Here is a 20,636-nt window from a genome sequence, read left to right as displayed (position 1 = left end):
TCCTTATGTCCATTAAAATTTAAAGTTAAAAATTAAAACATTAATTTACTACAATCGACTTTATCTACATTTCAATCGTTATATAAACCATGGTTTACCTATACTTATGTTTTCGAAACTCAACAAAAATTTCCAAATAATTCCTTACGCAAAACTAAGGTTTTACCCAATGTTTGTTTATATGTGAGTGAAACACGAATCTAGATTTCTTTCCAGTCTTCCTGGCTAATGAGTTGAAGTTTTACATGTAACCAGTCTTATACTACTGTACTACTGTACTACTATACTACTGTACGACATTACTACTGTACCACTTTACTACTATACTACTATACTACCGTACTACTTTACTACTATATACTACTGTACTACTGTACTACTGTACTACTGTACTACTGTACTACTGTACTACTGTACTACTGTACTACTGTACTACTGTACTACTGTACTACTGTACTACTGTACTACTGTACTACTGTACTTCTGTACTACTGTACTACTGTACTACTGTACTACTGTACTACTGTACTACTGTACTACTGTACTATTATTGTACTGTTCTACTGTTCTACTTTTCTACTACGCTACTGTACCACTGTACCACTCAACTAATGTATTCTTTATTATTTATTGTATTCTTAATATCTCTTCTGGTTGAGGCATACCTATCGTATAGCCTTTTAAATAAACCGGGAGTGATCTCCCCTAAACTTTCTAGAATATTCTTATATAACTCGGAATATAGACACGATTTTTAATTACTTAAACTTTTAAAAATAGAATAGAATCTCGTAGAAAAAAGAATTGCGCACCAAGCAAACGCCAAAACAAAATGTGCATAATAGTGCGCAATATTATTAGTATTTTCTAAATTTACATGCGTTTTTTGAGAAATCGAAAATAGCGTAAATTACTACTTCCGGTTAACAGAAATTACTCAAAATTTTAAAGAAGGTAGAGAATTCGATCTTTTACTTACAATTAAAATTTCATTTATCCATCTGAAATAGTACTCAAGTTACAGGCTTTTTAAACATTCAAAGTAGAAAAAGTACCACTTCCGGTTATCAGAAATCGCTCAAAAGTTGATACGGATCTACGATTTTGATAAAATGCTTATATATGAAATTTTATCAGCCTAGCTGTAACGGTACTCAAGTTATCGTGTTTACACACAGACACACAGACAGACACACAGACATACGGACAAGATTGCAAAATTATGTTTTTCCGTATCAGAGAGGTGTAAAACGTCGAGATTTGTAAAAATCTCAATTATTTTTTTTTGCACGATTACAAGACTTTCTCTATATTTCGTATAATCGAGAAAGTAAAAAGTTCAAATAATCAAAAAAAAGGCTTAATCTCGATGTGTGCGGGTATGGCTGATGTAACTCTGCCTCAGTAGGGATGATATTACCCACTGAGGTGTTGTGTTTAAAAGGGCTGACTCTGAGAGATAACACACAACGAAACGACGCTTTTGTTGTTAGATATGGCTTTATTTGCATATCCGTATCCGGCTAGTCATTAACATCAAAGCCATAAACGACTATGTAGACAGTAGCCCTTCATTAGGTCTACATGACTAAGTTAACATAGGCAACGGCACCATCCGTGTGGTACAACTACCCAGAGTCCCAGAGGTCACATGACATAGAACACGGAGACGAACATCGCTCAAAGAAGAGAATAAAATACATCAACAGTTGCGGTCCCACAGGGGCCGCAACCCAATAAATTATAACTTATAACTTATCCCCCTTGACTGTTAACCATGATGTGTTACACTAACATTGCTTTGGTTTGTGTTTAGGTGTGCAAACACTGGTCGGAGCTGCGTCAACACGATCCTCTCTGGCATAACCTGACCGTGGTGTTGGATGATACAAAAGAAATAGATTTAGGTTAGAGATATATTTAACTTTAGTTTCGAAAATTCTAATGCCATCATAAGACTTCGTTAGTTCGTTTGTTGGTTTGTTCCTTGGTTTGTTCGTTTGTTCGTTGGTTTATTATTTGATTTGTTCGTACGTTCGTTCGTTCGTCCGATCGTCCGTCCGCCCGTCCGCTCGTTCGTTTGTTCGTTCGTTCGTACGTTTGTTCGTTTGTTCGTTCTTTCGTTTGCACTTTTACTCATTCACTCCTTCCTTTTTTTTTCGTTAAGCTTGCGCAATAGTAGAGACAGCTATTAAAAAAGCCAAACGGTTTTCGGCAACAGCTAGAAATGTAAAAATAAAGTGCTACGAGAAAAACCCGATGTGGTTCAGCAGTGAACGAACCTTGAAGGCAATTAAGGATATCTTGAAAGAACTGAAGAAACCTCAAATAAGATCGTTTAAAATTGAAGGCTTAACCCTGGTGGATAAAAATCCTACGTTCATGAACAAATTCGCCAAAAAATTCATCGAATTTCTAAGCCTGCAGACAAATCTTGAGGCAAGTGTTTGATCATTGTCGTGCATGACTGCAAACTTTCGTTTACTTGTGTTGGTATACAGGACTAGAGCAATGACCTTTTCATTCAGACCACCACAGAAAGATTAATTCTCCCACCTCCATTATCTCACCTATTTCGCTAGACCCGTCATTTCTCTCACCTATGTCGCTAGACCCGTCATTTCTCTCACCTATATCGCTAGACATGTCATTTCTCTCACCTACATCGCTAGACCTGTCATTTCTCTCACCTATGTCGCTAGACCTGTCATTTCTCTCACCTACATCGCTAGACCTGTCATTTCTCTCACCTATGTCGCTAGACCCGTCATTTCTCTCACCTACAACGCTAGACATGTCATTTCTCTCACCTACATCGCTAGACCTGTCATTTCTCTCACCTACATCGCTAGACCTGTCATTTCTCTCACCTACATCGCTAGACCTGTCATTTCTCTCACCTATGTCGCTAGAGCTGTCATTTGTGTTACCTATATTGCTTAAACTGTCATTTCTCTGACCTATATTTTTGCTTATGATCATTAAACAGGTTTTTTCAGTGAAAGGCTCAAATATAAGATTAGAGCATCAATTGACATTTTTGGAAGAGCTTGGAAAATCTGCAGGCGAAAGAATAATTCACATTTGTCTGGAACGTTCCTATAGTAGAATCTATTATGGGATGAATGGCGCATCAGTTGATGATTTTGGAATCTTTTTAGCAGTAAGTTTGGGTTGAGGTTGGGATTGGGTTTGGGTTAGTATTAGGGATTGGGTTAGTTTAAGGGCTCGGATTTAGTTTGGGTTTGGGCTTTTGTTGGAGCTGGGCTTAGAGTTAAAAGTAATAAAACAGAACTTTTCATTCAAACTTCATTAGCGTTTGAATTTGTGTTTGTGTTTGTGTTGCGTAATCCTTTTGAGGGGTTTTTGTGTTTGCGTTTCTTTATGTTTTTGTTAGCTTTTGTTTTCATTTGTGTTTAGTTTTGTTCTGCTCCTAAGTTGGTACATTAAAATAAAGATTCACCGTGGCGTAGCAAGTGTTTGTAGTATATATATATATATATATATATATATATATATATATATATATATATATATATATATATATATAAATTGTGTTATTGTCAGCTTAGTTCTTGACAGTTTCACATTTTGACCACATAACTCGACCTGTCACAAAGAATTATTGTTTGCTAATTAGTTTTCTCTAGCCAAATCTTAGCAGTAGCTTTAGGTTGACGATTTCAGCTGTTATTTTCAACTCATTAACTTTTTATTTGTTTTGTATCCAGAAATTTAAAAAGCTCCAGAGATTAGACATCGATTATAGCGGCCTCTCTGCAAATCTTTTGGATCTTCTAGGAAACGCTGCTACACAATTAAAATATTTCAACATTACATTCCATTATGAATATGGTAAAAAGTCACCATGATCTCTATACTAAACATTGCAAAATATTCATACTCAAATTAGCAAACATGCTATATATACATTATTTTATAACAATATTTTAAAACAATAATTAACGGGTCTAAAAATATTATCTCTACTTGATTTTTTTTTTCTGTTAGAGGTAATGCTTTAAAAAATGTAGACACCGCTTTGTTATATAAAGTAGGTAGTCCAAACTGAAATTAACTATTGATTGCAGACTTCTGGAGTGAGTATGTCATGAAAGAACTTTTAATTGTAAGGTCTATGCCACAAATTTTATAAAAATATCTCAATAAATAAAAAAGTTATGCGATTTTTAAAAAAGCAAAATTTGGTAAAAAACTGATTTTCAAAAAGTGCCAATTTTGAGAACCCATATTTTTTAAACTAAATAACATAGAAGTGTAGAAATTGGTAAAGTTGCTGCAAAGTTTGTAATATATATGCCCAATTTTTTTCAGTCATCTAAAATGAGTCTTTCTAAGGTAAAAAAATAATTGAAAATGACAAAAATGCGTTTTGGTCACTTTTATTTTCATAAAAAAAAAAAATTCAATTTTTTTTTTTTTGCTTTGGAATAACTCTAAAACTATTGTGTTGGTAACATCAACGTGGAAAAATGTGTTAATTATTTTCAAAAATCACATGAGTTAAAATATTATTTTAAAAAATACCACAGTTATCTAGTGCAGGAGAAACAGAATCAAAATTTAGTAGAGTAAATGTAATGTAATGTAGTTTAATAAAGACGTGATGCCTACAAGTGATGCAGCAGTTGATGCCACATGCTTTGGTTTCTTTTCAAACCTATACGGTTGATAACTGCTTTGGGGGAACAGTTTTTAAAACTACAACTACACATCTTTGTACGTCTTGTTTCCCTCAACCTTCATCTTGTGGAGCATCAAGAGTAAGTAATATGTTTTGGGAATTGTAGGGGGGAGTGGGGTCTTGGCCTTCTTCCCTTCCCTTGTAAGGAAAGTTCTGGATAGGCCACTGTAAATGTCTCCAGCTATGGAATAAACAATTGATTTAGTGATTAATAAAATAGAATTAAATTTACTACCAGCCTATTGTGTAGGCCTACTATTTGTCCTATGACTATAACTGGAAACATATGAAAAAGACTGAAAACACCTTTTTGTTAAAAGTAATTTATACTTTATATATATTTTTAAGAGTAATTCTACTGAATGAAATTTAAAATATTTGTTGCTTGTGCCACACTGGTTGAGATATCCAATAATGAAGATGCCATACTGTGGTTCTCAACATCCTATAGGACAACTTAACTGTCCTTCATTGTTACTATTATATGCATATAAAATAAATAAATAATGAGAAATACTACTAGTACTACTTACACTTACAACTAATATAACATTTAAAACTAAGTCACACCATGTAGAATCTTAATAAATTGCACCACCATCTAAAAATTGATCTGGTACATTTTATTACGGAGACTGGCGCAGACCATTTCACATTATTTAGCAGGGGAATCAGAATCAGAGCACACAACAGAAAATAAAAAAAAATAATCACATTAGTCCTTAAAATTTAGTGTCTTTTGTTTTAAATAAATTGATAAAAATGTATAGTTATTTTAATTATACATTTCTTTTGTGTTTCATTAATATTTTATAAGTATTTAACCTTCGTTCCCTGTAAATAATTGAGTTCGTCCACATAGTAACCAAGATAGTCTGGTGGCCATTTTGAATTTGTCGATTCATAATTTTGACGTGATAGTCCAGATAAACTGTAGTAATACGACCCTATCATTGATCCCAGTCAATAGATTTTAAAGAATTAGTAAACACTAGCATCTAATAGTTAAGTGCATCCATATTTTAAGTCCCTAGAATGTCCTGAATTAAATAGCTTCATGTCTAAACACACCCTGTGTACAAGCGTAGTTCACACGCTAAAACCGTGGACTTGAAGCGTTCAAATTTACATTAATAACGTGTACTAATTAAACCAAACTGACATTCAAACTTAAAATTCATTTATTAAAATGGAAATGAAACTTTAAAAATGATACTTACAACTTGTTTGAAGGCTCTAGCAAGGGTAAAATCCGTTTAGCATCATCGGTCGTCAACCTTTAAAACCGTTCGGCGAGCAACTTACTCGGGGCTGAAAGTCGACTCGAGGGTTATATGTTTATTGGGGGTACGGCTTCGCGACCGTAAATCAGAAATACTTGAATTTACAACACAAAGTAGTTATAAAACTGAACTTTACATCGGTGTAAAAATTGAAACAGAATTAGTTTGTTTCCGTGTATATATCGTCATTTAAAGTTTAAAATCTGTATTTTTTAAATGAAATAAACAAGTTATTTTTTCAATTTATACATCAAACGATAGCCTAGAATTCGATCTTTAAAATGACATTAAGATTATGCTTCTACGATGCTTCGTCGCGAAGCCGCGACCAAATAAAACAGTGTGGGGTCTATCGGTACACGCAAAACGGTGAAATTTGTTGACGTAACTGATACTTTTCAAACAAATATAAAACACATTCAGACATGTGTTACAGATATAAAAATACCAGATTACGACAGATAAAGACTTAAACTTTATTGACATATAATTTTTATTCTTATAGGACAACTAGAAGTAGTGAAATTTTTTTTTTGAAAACCGCAAAAACTGACCCTAAAACGCACTTTTTCGCCAGTTTGGACTACCTATATAAAGAGCTCCTTCATCAAAACATACGTGACACATGGTGTAGTGGTGTCAATTGTAGAAAGCGGACACATGCTGTAGTGGTGTCAATTGTAGATGTAGACCCATGGTGTAGTGGTGTCAATTGTAGATGTAGACCAACGATGCAGTGGTGTCAATTGTAGAAGTGGACACATGATGTAGTGGTGTCAATTGTAGATGGGGACACATGGTGTAGTGGTGTCAATTGTAGATGTGGACACATGTTGTAGTGGTGTCAATTGAAGATGTGGACACATGGTGTAGTGGTGTCAATTGTAGATGTGGACACATGGTGTAGTGGTGTCAATTGTAGATGTGGACACATGTTGTAGTGGTGTCAATTGTAGATGTGGACACATGGTGTAGTGGTGTCAATTGTAGATGTGAACACATGGTGTAGTGGTGTCAATTATAGATGTGGACACAAGGTTTAGTGATGTCTACATTAGATGTTGACAGATTACTAATTGCGTCCGACTAGTAAGTAGACTGCACAGAATGACGATACGTATTGTCAACGAAAGGACGAGAAAAGCGGGACGGTAGAACAATGAGAATATTGTAGAGTTAGCAAGCATTAGTTTAGTGACGGTAGAGGAAGTGAACATTGAGCAGCAATAGATTTGAGTGACTGGAATTTATGTGGAAGGCATTACCAGTATCCTATAAATACATAAATTGTGTATTGAGCCATCGTGTGGTAGGGCAACATAAACACGTATTTGGGTTTAGAGTGCTATAGTACTAGTAGTAAATAAAATATTAAATAACGTTAAAAGGACAGGGGCCATATTTATAGCTCTAGCTGAAGTTGGACATGCCGTTAAAGACAGTTTGATAGAGATGCAACAGGTGATAGAGATGCACGATTTTGAGACCCAGAGAACTGTAATTTCGGTTTGTAATTCTTTAGCGCTGGAGTGGGGGTGGGGGGGCTATGTAGTAATTCGACATTGTTATCGCCATAAGCCAGATATAAACAAAGCTAGGGGAAGCATCAGGTTAAACAAACGGAACCGCCTAGATATAACATAACCTATGACTTCGGACGATTTAGATAAGACTGACTGTAAGGTGGAGGTTATACAGACGCCGACCTTGAAAGCTAGTCGTTGCTGTTGTAAGATAGGTCGACCAAGTTAGCTGTAGAGTTGACGGCGATCAATTCGGTGATTTACGGTTGGATGGTTATGTCAGGTTTCTTGTTTTTTTTTGTTTCAAAGATTTGGAAGTCTGCTGTGGAAGCCGGTTGAGTTTTTATTTAGTGTGTTTTCTTGTAATAGATATTTACTTGACTGAGACGAAATAAAGAACATTAAGCATGTGATTAAAAATATAACTAGACATTAGATGCTAGTTTGAATTACGTGTATCCGTTTAGCACATTTCTAGCTTTGGTAGAACCATCACAAACAGTCGCACTATTACATTATATATATATATATATATATATATATATATATATATATATATATATATATATATATATATATATATATATATATAGATCTATATATATATATATATATATATATATATATATATATATATATATATATTATTTATTTATATATAGGCCTGGAAATCATTCACGATTTGAGATGGAGGAACTTTGCACAAGCCTATCCCCATCTGATTGTGACACTAAAAGCGTTGGAGAACCCAAAAGAATACGTCATTTTGTCCCCACACATGCAGTTGGTCAGCCTAACGACCCAGTTCACAGGACCCCTTAGACCCAGGGATGAGGTCTCGGTGATATGTTTCAGTTTAATATCCTTTTAATGTGTTTACATTTTCGTGGGTTATATATGTTTAAATGTATGTATAGATAAAAAACGAAAGCATGTCAGTCTGTGGGCTTGTTCGTTTGTGCATATGAATTACTACACGTTTCATTTGTCCTTCATGAAACTTTGGAAAGCTGTTGAGAATAGCCTACTTCTGGAAAGATTTCTGCAAAAAAAAAATCTCAAGGAGCTTCGCCCTGGCATGGGGCCCAGCACTGCGAGTCAGGGGCACTACTTGATTGAACGGTCAAACTGCACTAGGCACATTGATAAGCACCCAGGCAGTCGGGTGACCCGGAGCACACGGGGCTTCCCTATGAGCACTATGGCACTTACACTAGTTTTAAACAGCACTCTACAGTTGGGACACGGTAAGCCACTGCAATCGGTGACAAAACACAACCAGGGGACGCCACTGCTCAAGTGGAACAGGTGGCTCCCGGGAGAGCTTGCGACGTGCTCGACACACGGCTAGTGGCAGGTGGCCCCCGGGCGGCAGTGTGAACCGACCCGCGCCAAAATATCCTTATATCGGGGCGAGGGAAGACACCCGGATTCGATTCAGCTAAAGACTATAGTGCAGGGGTCTCCAAACTTTTCAGTCCGAGGGCCACATTAACCATCAAATTTCAGTTCGGGGGCCAGTTTCTTCCAGGCATGTCGTGACTTTCTGAGCAAGTTCCTCAGCCAACTTCAACAAACGTTTTTTTCCGTGTACAAAAAGATCTTCGCGGGCCGGATGAGAGGACCTCGCGGGCCGCATAGTTTGGAAACCCCTGGACTATAGCATTCTTTCTAATCCATAGTCTATCGCACTGTTTAAGAAGAAATGTTGCACCATGGTGCTCACAGGATAGCCCAGGGCGCAAAATCGAACCCTGACAGGGCGCTAGCGGACGCGCCTGTTTTAATTTAGTGATAGTCCTCTCTGCTCCTTATGGAACATAGGGCCTCAACCATTTCCTTCCATTTCATCCGATCCCCGGCTATTAATTTTGCCGTCTCCCAAGACATTCCTGTTGGCTTCAGTTCTTCGAGAAGACTCCGCCTCCAGGTCTGTCTTGGGCGCCCTCTTCCGCTTTCCCTTGGGGTTCCACTCAAGCGCTTCGCGTGTCAGATTTGAAAAAGCCTTTCTCAGCGTGTGTCCTGCCTTGCTTTTTTCCATAATTCTATGTTCGGCATTTAGTCCTGCCACCTGAGTTTCAAACTCTGTCTAAGGAATCTGTTCATGAACATTAAATTAGTGAACGATAATACCCCAAGCTTAACGGCAAACGGAAAGATAGAAGTAAACATAGAGAACATTTAGGAACGGCTTCTAAACTGCTATTGATTACAAATAATATTTAGTAAACAGTACTTTCAGTGCATAAAATAAAAAAAGCAGTATTTAAAATATCCGTGTTTTACCTAACACATTGCACTTTATCAATCCGTGAAATTCTGTAATTATCTTTTCCCAACACCAAAACAAATTGATAAAAAATTATATTCTCACTCTATGTAATTTTTGTAAAGGGAAGTAATTGTGTTTTTGTAATTTATCAAGGAAAATAAATAGTGCTAAAGGACTAAAGGAAGTAATTTTCAAACACAACTAGAATTTTTGTTAAAGGTTGATACATTTTCTTTCATTGTATTTAATGCAAATGCCGTCAATTAACATTATAAGTTTGGAAAATGAAATTTGTTTTAGAAAAACTTCAAAATTAACTTTTTAAATCAATAATTTAGATATTGAGCACTTTGTTACCACAGGTCCGTCCACTCGTCCGTCAGCCAAATACAGAATTAAAACTTTATAGTCATTTATATGGTTGGTACTGATGGTGGTGATGACTGCATTGAGAGGTTCAAGTAAAACGCAAACACAATTTCAGCTAGGCTACTTTAATGGTTACTACTTTAGTCTTCAATAAAATGGGAACGTTCAACTGTCCTATCTTTCTGGCCCTCACCACCCAGCTTGTGGTCTATGCCTCAAATACAATAGGGTATCCCATTACGTGTTTTCCCATATTTGCATAGACTCAGTCTTAACATATATATATATATATATATATATATATATATATATATATATATATATATATATATATATATATATATTCAAATGTCTACAGTTTGCCATGGACAAACTAGCCGCCCAGTATCACCGTTCGCTACACACATTGCATCTCAGTCAGCACTTGTTGAAGCAGGATTTAACGGATGAATATATTCGTCATGTGGAATCTTTTGAAAGATTACAGACTCTTTCTATATCAATCAAATCAAGGGCTGCGGCTAATGTAACTATTAAAAAATACGTTTATTGCGAATACATCTTCATATTATACCTATATCTGTATGCTTAATCTATAACCTATTCGCTGTGGATATATATATATATATATATATATATATATATATATATATATATATATATATATATATATATATATATATATATATGCATATATATTTATATAAATATATACATTCTTTATTTAGTTGTGTGTGTGTTTGTGTGCATGTGCGAGTGCGTGTGCGTGTTCGTGCGCATGTGTATGTGCGCGTTTGTGTAAATGGATAAGCATACTGGTGTCCCCGAACATGACATTACAGTTTGGAGATGTTTTAATTTATATCGCTCAGTTTGTTTAGCGAAAGTGACCACGTTATGACAAGTATTTTCAACACTTTGCTAACAAATAAATTTGTCCTGTTTATTCACAGGTGATCTTTTTACAGGCTTTCTGTGAAATGGTGAAAGTTCACAAATCTTTAAAAAATGTAACCGTAAATTTTGTCAGCCCCAAGACCATCGGTTCAATTCTGGCTGATAAAGTAAATCGTCTAGAACAATTAATGTCCAACTCTGCTGTAGAAGGGGGTCCTCTGGTCAAGTTTAACTATGATCGGTGGCCGACAAAATCTTAGGAGTTACGGGAAACTTTGGAGAAGGCGACTCAGACTGGGAGACAGGAGAGGAGAGGGTGTAACGAACTAACTTTTTTGAAAGTGTTTATTTTTTAAAGTTATTTTGTAACATGTATTTGGTAGAAAGGGACGTGATTTATATATTTTTTTTTAATTTTAATTTTTGTAAAGGGTAATACTTTCATTTTAATTTTGTTCTTTTAGCGTTATATTAATCAAAATGATAATTTAAAAAATGAAAATTTACTTTAAAATTTATCAATATTCAGTTTTTTAATTATGAATTTTGATTTTTTTCAAAAGTACTTTAAGAAAATCACACTATGACGACCAAGTTGAATTTTGTGCTATATGAATGTTTCCCAAGGGTCAGTCGGCCACATACAAAACTTCAAATCTAGGTTAATACTTACCAAAGTAGCCATAATTTTATTAATTAACACAAGATGAGATTATTCTATTTGAATGTTTTTTTTTTCCTTTTAGGCTTCTAAGTTTATCTTATTGCGTCTTTCATTTTGTTGGATTATTTTCGTTCGATATATGTAAAATGTTATTTAAAATCCACTTAATGACATTAAAATTGAATTTGAAAAACAATATAATAATAGTTTTGCTATATTGTCTGTCTGTCTGTCTGTCTGTCTGTCTGTCTGTCTGTCTGTCTGTCTGTCTGTCTGTCTGTCTGTCTGTCTGTCTGTCTGTCCGTCCGTCCGTCCGTCCGTCTGTCTGTCTGTCTGTCTGTCTGTCTGTCTCTTTGTCTGTCTGTCTGTCTGTCTGTCTGTCTGTCTGTCTGTCTGTCTGTCAAGATTTCTCTAGAAGATACATAATTAACAGGGAACTACAATGACATCACATTAAACGTATAGGATTGTATTCAGGCGAAACGAAACGTGTACAGTTTTTAAGTCGGAAAAGTAAAAACAATAAATTGACGCCATGTATTCTAGAATAAACAAAGAATCAAACATCCAATGCCGAAACCAATACTGAATAATATTAACGTCATCAATACGGTGGTAATGGCATATGTTACCGGCAATTAGGGATAATGTAATGTCTAGTAGTGGAAACAAATTTAGAGTGAAATTATCAAAAGTGTTACTTAATTAAAAGTTTACAGTTACCTAAATGAAATTACATCCTTATGTTTTTGTTCTAATTCGCAGGTTTCTTTCAAATTTTAAGTCATTTCCGGTGACCGGAATTAGTACTTAAAGCTAATTACGATTTTTCACAAAAGGAAATGTTTCTTTAGGAACGTACCAATTTTCCAACCAATCTAAAATATTTACACTGTTTGCAATTATTTAATGCATATTTTTTTTTCTTCTGCGCTACTCTATTTAAAAAAAAAATAAGTATAAAAAAAATCTAATAAAAATATCCTCTAGCCCTAAAGAGAATCATACCCAACTGTTGCTTAAGAATATGCGAGAAAGTTTAAGGAGATTATTTGTGTCTAGATTTGGAGTGATTTTTTTTTTAAAATTAATATTCAATAATGCAAATGAATTTCAATAGTTATCAAGTTGACTACTAACGCATATATCAAAATAAATAAATTTATATATTACATAATTTAAAGACGGTTATATTGGATTCAAATGTACGAAATGTATTGCACAATTAATTCGTGGTGTGTCCAAGGTAAAATTAACTGAATATTATTTTAGATTGCTATTTTTGGAGTGAGCTTTGTGTGACAGTACAATACGTTGCCAACGGATTTAGCTAAGTAAGGATCAATCACATGTTTTAATATATTGTTTTTGGATTTCGCTAATTTGCAGTAGTGTGTAAACACGAGAGTATGTTATAATGTTTGTAACTTAGGTGTTCTGGGTCTGCAAGGTTTTTATTGGAGCAGTTTGCGTCTATAAAGATTGTTTTGGAGGTGTTCAGGGTGTATAAGGTGTGTATCGGAGGTTTTTGCGTATAAAAGGTGTGCATTGGAGGTAATTGGATTTTAAACTGTGTGTATTGGAGGTGATCGGGGCGACGCCTAGATTAATGTAAGCAGACACTAAGTTCGTTGACTGTGAGAACGAATATAGGCATCAATGTGTTGTTTAGATATTTATTCCAGTGTTTTCTTATGTTGACTTCTGTTTAGATAAGTATTATATCCAGTACTTATTTCTATGATGGATATTCAAGTGTCATAAGTATTGTGTATTATGTAATTAAAAATTTAATTTATATTTAAAAGTCTGCTGTTGCCTTTTATTAAAATTACCCACAACCAAAGCTGCATTAGTCATTAGTATATGCTATGACATCAATGTATAACATCATTTAAACAATTTTTACAGACTTTTATAAAGACAGTGAAGCCTAAATTATAATTCACAAACTACCTAAACGAATTGGTACCCAATGAAATAAAAGTGACAACTTAAAGAAATATAAAGCACAGACTTACTTCCCAAGGAAACAAAAAATGGGATATGTGGTGTAAGTCTTTACAGCAACAAGAACTACAGCCACCATCACCTCGGCTGTAGGGTTAAACGACAGCAGTATGTCGTTTGTGATATTGTTACCAAACTGTAAAAAAAAAGGTTGTAAAATTAAATTAAATTATTTAATGATACAATTGTTTTAAACTCTAGTTTATTAGAATGTACATTATTTTTTCTTTGAAAGAAAACATTGTTAAATGATTGTAAATTAGACATAGTTTAGACAATAAAATCCTAAATTAAGAGGCTATTTAAAAAATGACCGAAAATCTTTGAAGTACTAATTACAATATACTTGTATGTAAATAGTTTAAACTAAACAAATTTGTTGATAGTAATGGCTTACGTAAATCACAATACCTTAAATTTATCAAAATAAGAAAACAGAAAATACAATAATAAAACATTTAAAATTACAAACTCACATGTTCTTGAAATGCTTTCTTTTACACTATTTGAAATAGTTTTCTTTGGAGAAAAATCTAAACAAAACTAGCTTTGCAAACCTGTAAATAACCCAGAGTTGCAGTGACTGTGTAAGTTATGATACACAATATCATGGCAAGTGTTACTGTTTTAGAGAACTCTCTGATGTTGCGTTTGCCCATACATGAGTAAATGGGGACGATACCGACATGACACTAGAAAAAACAAATTGAGGTTAATTTAACTTCAGATTTCAAAGACAGAAAACGGGATAATATGTTTCATGTACACTTAGCATTAGTCTGACATGAATCAAATCGAACTCACCTCATAAGAAAAACAAATTTGTGGAACGACGAGAAACACGTCCAACCATGAATGAGGCCTGATATTTAAAAAATATTCTTTGACTATACCATTGAAAACGATTCACAGTAAAATTACAAACGGAAAACTGCGTTATGGAAAACTGAGCAAAAAGATAAATGCGCAAATACAACTAGTTATATTTGGCTAATTTCATGGAAAAAATGTTTAAGTGTGCGCGCATGTGCATTTGGTCATTCTTTACTAATGTCCGTAAATGCTAAATTTAAGAAAACAAAAAGGACATTAACATATCTTTGTGCGCAGTTTTCTGTTTTACATTTCTACGTTGCGTATATATTCTCTGACCATTGAAAACATACACTACTGTCATCATATTTTATTCAGTTTATAAAAGAATTTTAAAATTTGAACATTTATTTGTTTTAAATAACACTTAACGTTTTCATATTAGGATTTAAAAAAAGAGGTTTACTTATGTTAAAAAGTAAAATGTTTTTCATAATTTAGGCCTACCTAGTGGCAATAATTCCTTGATTATCATGAGGAAGAAAATATTTGATGGTAACAAGTCCAACTACATACAAGATACCTATAACACCAACGATGCTGGGACGATACAAATATTTACATCAGATTGGTTATATCTCATCAAGAAATACACAATACTTCGCTAAATGTAATAATATGTTATTTAAATTGTCCTACCTTATAATTTAGACATATTTTGTCATCAAATTACATTATCAGTGTTAATCACCCAATGTTTTTGTTTGTATTAAGTTATTCAGAGTTAAACTATAATTCAACGATTACACTAACTAGTGGGTTATAATGTAATTTCGTTTTTTTTTTAAATTATAAACTTATAAGTCAAATTGGCAATGATGTGTTTTAAATTTATTTACCTGGCATATCTTAAAAAATCTATCCTTTTAGGAAAACATATCGGCAGTATGAAAGCTATGGACGTAGATGATATAATAAAAGTTCTGGTCATGTAGAAGGGCTGTGTGTTACAGTAGTGATCATATGAAATATTGAGGAAAACTGCAAAAAAAAGATTCGTAAATAAGTTAGATGCAACTACATTATATATATATATATATATATATATATATATATATATATATATATATATATATATATATATATATATATATATATATATATATATATATAAACTGAGTTAATTCTTGGATCTGATATTTGTCCACACAACAGCATAGTCGTCCTTTTGAGTGCTGTATGAAAGTCTTGATTCACCCTCTAAGGAGTTACCAGTTACACTACCACAGGGACGCCAGGGACGTCTCTGGTTTGGTTAAATTAATGATTGGTATCTGCCCCCGTGTTCCTAGCGTATCGTGCTGTTAGAAAATAGATGTATGCGCCATAGTGTTCGCGGTGAATCCTGGGGCGTCGAATTGCACCCTACTGGGGTGCCGCCTCTTCAGAATTTAATTGATTTTCGCAGAAACCTCTCCAGGTGTATTCTCAACAACTATCCAAAGAGTGAGCAATGCATAAAAGACAAACATACAGATATACAGACAAAACTTCAATTTTATATGCTTAGATAGATTACCAATCCGTATTTTCAGAATTGAAACATTTCTTACAAAACTGTAGATTTAAACCAAAAGTATTAATAAGCATTACTTTTAGAACGGTAGACAATCCCAGTTTTAGTTATGATTTGTATGGACAAAGAGAAACAACCATGTTATTTCCTTTGAATATTCAAAATTCATAAATTTATATATATATATATATATATATATATATATATATATATATATATATATATATATATATATATATATATATATAATTCTCTTCTTGGAGACGTTAGAAAACACCAAGATGTAAGCGTGCCTAACAGTCCATCCCCCTCTCTTCCTCTCTAGGCATATCGCAACCACCCCCATCCCCACATGGTCTGGTGAGCTGTGATTCCCGCTAAATGTTTACAATCGTAGAGCCGGGTTTAGTGACGGCTATTAGGCTATTAGGAAGCAGATAATTTAGTTTGAAACTATTTTAAACTTAGGGGAGGTAACTAAGAGGAGGCTGCTTTCAATGGGGGGGGGGGGGGGAAATGAGGGTTTTAGTGACAGCATTGGTACTGTCGAATTCACAAATTATGAATTACTGAAAAGTAGAAAATAAAACTAAATAGCTTCGTGTGATACGCCGCGGGTCGGCTCGTATTCTTTATTTCTATTCCGAAGTTCTCGTGTGCGTTTTTGAGCCCATTAGGTTAAAATATTTGTTACCACAAAATTTTCCAGGACTATTCTCAAAAACTTTCGAAAGTTTATATAAATATATAACAGCAATGTCCACTCACTTATCTCCCACTGGTCACTAATTATAATTAGAAATGTGATGCACGTGCAGAAGCAGGTGATGGCTATACTGATTGCACAAGCCAGCTGGGCTTTAGGGCCACAGATGGAGAGAACCACGTCTTGGTAGGTGTTGCTTCCCTTGGTATCAGAACAGTAACACATGATGAATATTGCTATCACTACAAACACCATCAGGACCTGTTCAATAATTATTTTTTTCAGGACAAAATTTTTGAAAGACTTTGGCGAAAGAGCGTATTGTCAAACGTTTTTAAGACAATTAATAATTTAGTTACTATTGGTTTCAAAATTTAAACATCTGTTATAGACTTAATGAGGTCTATTATTTAGGTAAAATAGAGTTCATATGTTCCTTTCTTTTAGACATAATAAGTTGTAGAATCGTTATCGGTAAATTAAATTTAATAGATTTTTTAAGAATAATTTTTTTTAAACTGCTAATAAATTATGCATGAAACATCGCCATTAAAGTCAACAGTGTAACAGCGACACAACAGCTCATTATTAGCTTATTGGGTTTTATCTATCACTTAAACAAACGTAAAGTTTTTGTTCTTACACTTTTCAGTGTGAATTCTAATGAAATAGAGTTTATCATAGTATGGTGGAAAATGGTGCCTCTTTGCTCAGTCATGTGTCAGGTACCCATAATAGTTCAATGGATTCATCAGACAGGAGTGTTAGATCCCAACCCTTTACTTTTGTATTAGCAATCATACGCTCTACCGTCCGACCAAGCCGTCTTACCAGATTTACATTAAGTCAACCATACAAATCCCTAAACTTTAGCCACTCATCTTCTTACCGTCTCACTAGTATCGAGGAAATGAGCAAGAGAATACAAAACAAAGAATAAAAATTAGTATGTAAATCATTGACCCCAATCTTCTTACTGATTGCACGATCACAGCCGCCAAGACACCACCAGCCTGATGGTATGCCATGGGGAAGTTGAGAAGTCCGGCACCCAGTGTAGTGTTGACCACAAGAAACGCTGAAACAAACCAGCCAGAACCTGGCCCAAAAAATGCATTATTTTTATTACGATGGTATTATTTTCACGAAATAAAATAAACCACAACGCTGGAAGATTGTAATGTTACTTCAGTCTATAGGTTAGGTTAGGTTTGCCTGTCGCCCCTCCTTGGACATAGGCCGCTGGCAAGAGCTTTCAGTCTATACCAGGCTAAGTTGATAAATAATTTAACCAATATTTTTGTCAATGAGCAGGATCATGAATACAACTATTTTGTAGGCTATAATCGTAGAGTTAGAACTCTACTTTAAAATGCAGATAACAAACATCAAGTGAAAAAAAAATTCGTTATTTATAACCGATATCTTTACATGAATAACTTTCACAACCAAATAAAAATGTTTTAGCTAAAAACTGTATTCATTTAAAGGTCGCTTAACTACCTTTAACAAATGGTTTACTCTGACTTTCAATTATCATTTGTGATTTGAATAACACTGCGATCAATTTTTATTTATTTTTCGCTTAACTGTCTTTTATAATTCTTACCTTTTTTCGAAGCTGTACTGTTTGCTGATGAGCTACTAACTGCCAGAGGCTTTAGCTCATTCAGACCATTGGCTAAGTGGTCCACTTCATTAGACATGCTGGACTTTCGTGATATGCTCAGACTACTTTGACAAAAATAAAACAACATTTTACTCCTCTCACTGTGTTATTAACGGTAACAAATAATAGCTGAATATTGAATATATTTTACTAACTATTTTACTAACGCCTACGTTTACTTTAAGATTAAGATTTTTAAAAAATCAAGCTTAGTATACTTATGTTTTAGCTTTTACTCACAAAATGTGTAGTTTATTAATATAAGTTTTAAACCAAAGAATAATTTTGTGCCCATAATTTATAACATATTTTAAACTGGAATTGAACTGGCGACATAAATTTGGCTGGCGCATGAACTGTCTTACACAACGGTAAAATCATTTTGTATCGTCTCAATATTAAGAACATTTACATTTATTTTAACATTATCTTAATCTATTGTAAACTATAGTTTAAAAGCTAATTTAATCCAAGATATATCCACTTTGATATAGTTGATTTAAAATAAAAAACGTATTCCTACCAGTCTTAACTGTACCTGTGTTCCATTCACTTTACACAAGGCCAGCATCACAACCGCTCGCTTGAGACTGAAATAAACTCGCTTCATTTAACTTGCTAATGAAAATACAATGGTAGCAGATGTCTTTTTAAAACGATAACGAGATAATAATCGTCCTGCTTTTATGTAAGTTGTAGTAAAATGTATGTTTGTACATTTTACTACAACTTACACTAAAGCATATATATGTATGTATGTATGTATGTATGTGTGACCGGAAGGAGCACTTACAGCTATTGCTAATTTTTCAAAAAAAGGTAATAGAAGTTCCCTTTCTCTGCTTGTTATACTCACACTGTTTCCATTCAGTTGGTGCGCAATTTTGCGCGGTTTTGTTTAATTAAAAAAATGTAATTATTATAAACAAATTAATGCAAAACATTTCTTTAGCCTTTGTAGTGCCACTCCTTATAGTTGCAGAACAAAATACGATAAAATTTAAGGGAGATCATATATTATATTTTTTGCCTTGCCGATTGTTGTAATTATCTGTTGTAAAGCAACACACATTCAAAAAGTTTTTCTTTCAGACATTTTACTCCATGAAACATTTAGTGATAAGGGCGAACCAAGTTATCCTAGTGGAGGGACGGGGGGGGGGGCGGAAACTGGTAAAAGTAAATTTTGATATGCAAGCTATATTTCATTGGGGGGTGGTAGACTTCCTTCGTGGGAATTGTGCCTTCCCTAGAGGAGATCGTGAAAGAAACACTTCAACAATCCGTTACTCCCCGACTTTCACACCGTTTTTTGCTTTCTGGATAAACCCTTGGCTAGTTGTTGATGTAACGACCCATCTCTACACCTCTTCATTTGCATTTAGAGTTGAAGAGAACAAAGAAAAATCCTTCAATATTCATTAACCCATGCAATCGTTTGTCAATGAGATATTGAAACATGTGTGGATGTTGACGCTTGTATGTTGTGGACTACTGTAAGAACCCTAGTAAGTTTCATTTGTGCGTATAATAAATAATAAGTGACGTTAGCTTTCCGATCTGATGGTCCATTTGGTAAAGTACATAACGTATGTTTATGTGATGTTGGCAACTGGTGACAGCGTCGTCAATACTATTTCAACCAGAGTATGCATTTCCAGATCAAGTTGTATTAAAAAATGTCAAGGTTGTGCCAATAACTTTCGAAATAGTAATAAATCGCTTTACCGTATTATAATGATATACATTTTTAGAAGCGTATTTTTATGTTGTATGTAGTGTGGCATAACTGTGCGTAGTGTGACTTAATTATTTGTAGTGTGGAATTAATGTACAAAAAGCCGCACAGATGTACGTAGTACGGCACATGGGTATGTATTGCAGCACAACAACAGCATAAAAGACGTTCTACCGTATTTTTTAATTTAATATCTTTCAACACATTGTTCAACATCTCTTGATCATTCAAATACAACTCTAGTAAAAATGAATTCGTTATAGAAGGAAATTGATAAAAAAAATTTATAAAGAATAGATCACATATGTTACTTTGATACTACTTCATTGGTTAGTCATCACCCGGTGTAGGGATTCTTTGATGTCTCTAACAACATTATACATATCAATGTGTAGGCGAGGCTTTGATCTC

General features: G+C 34.1%; 2 protein-coding genes across 2 annotated transcripts; one reads left to right on the top strand and one right to left on the bottom strand.

Moving 5' to 3' along the window:
- Nucleotides 1-2,463: 2,463 nt before the first annotated feature.
- LOC131942456 (uncharacterized) lies at nt 2,464-11,317 on the top strand. The gene is made up of 6 exons (XM_059302357.1): nt 2,464-2,493; nt 2,990-3,163; nt 3,732-3,855; nt 8,174-8,346; nt 10,511-10,678; nt 11,106-11,317. Exons 1-6 carry the CDS (start codon nt 2,464-2,466, stop codon nt 11,307-11,309), a joined length of 873 nt encoding a protein of 290 aa, XP_059158340.1. The 3' UTR covers nt 11,310-11,317.
- A 2,413-nt stretch (nt 11,318-13,730) lies between these two features.
- LOC131942455 (sodium-coupled neutral amino acid transporter 7-like) lies at nt 13,731-18,524 on the bottom strand. The gene is made up of 8 exons (XM_059302356.1): nt 18,428-18,524; nt 17,796-17,917; nt 16,881-17,079; nt 15,436-15,577; nt 15,044-15,136; nt 14,528-14,585; nt 14,281-14,415; nt 13,731-13,859 (listed from the first exon to the last, which is right to left on the bottom strand). The coding sequence occupies exons 1-8, from the start codon at nt 18,522-18,524 to the stop codon at nt 13,731-13,733; spliced, it is 975 nt and encodes a 324-aa protein (XP_059158339.1).
- Between the last annotated feature and the right edge of the window lie 2,112 nt (nt 18,525-20,636).

This window comes from Physella acuta, unplaced genomic scaffold, assembly GCF_028476545.2.
Source record: "Physella acuta isolate Inbredline_101_S28 unplaced genomic scaffold, ASM2847654v3 ptg000406l, whole genome shotgun sequence".
In the NCBI taxonomy this organism is placed as follows: Eukaryota; Metazoa; Mollusca; class Gastropoda; family Physidae; genus Physella; species Physella acuta.
Note: the sequence above shows the minus strand (reverse complement) of the source record. Positions and strands in the feature narration are given on the sequence as shown.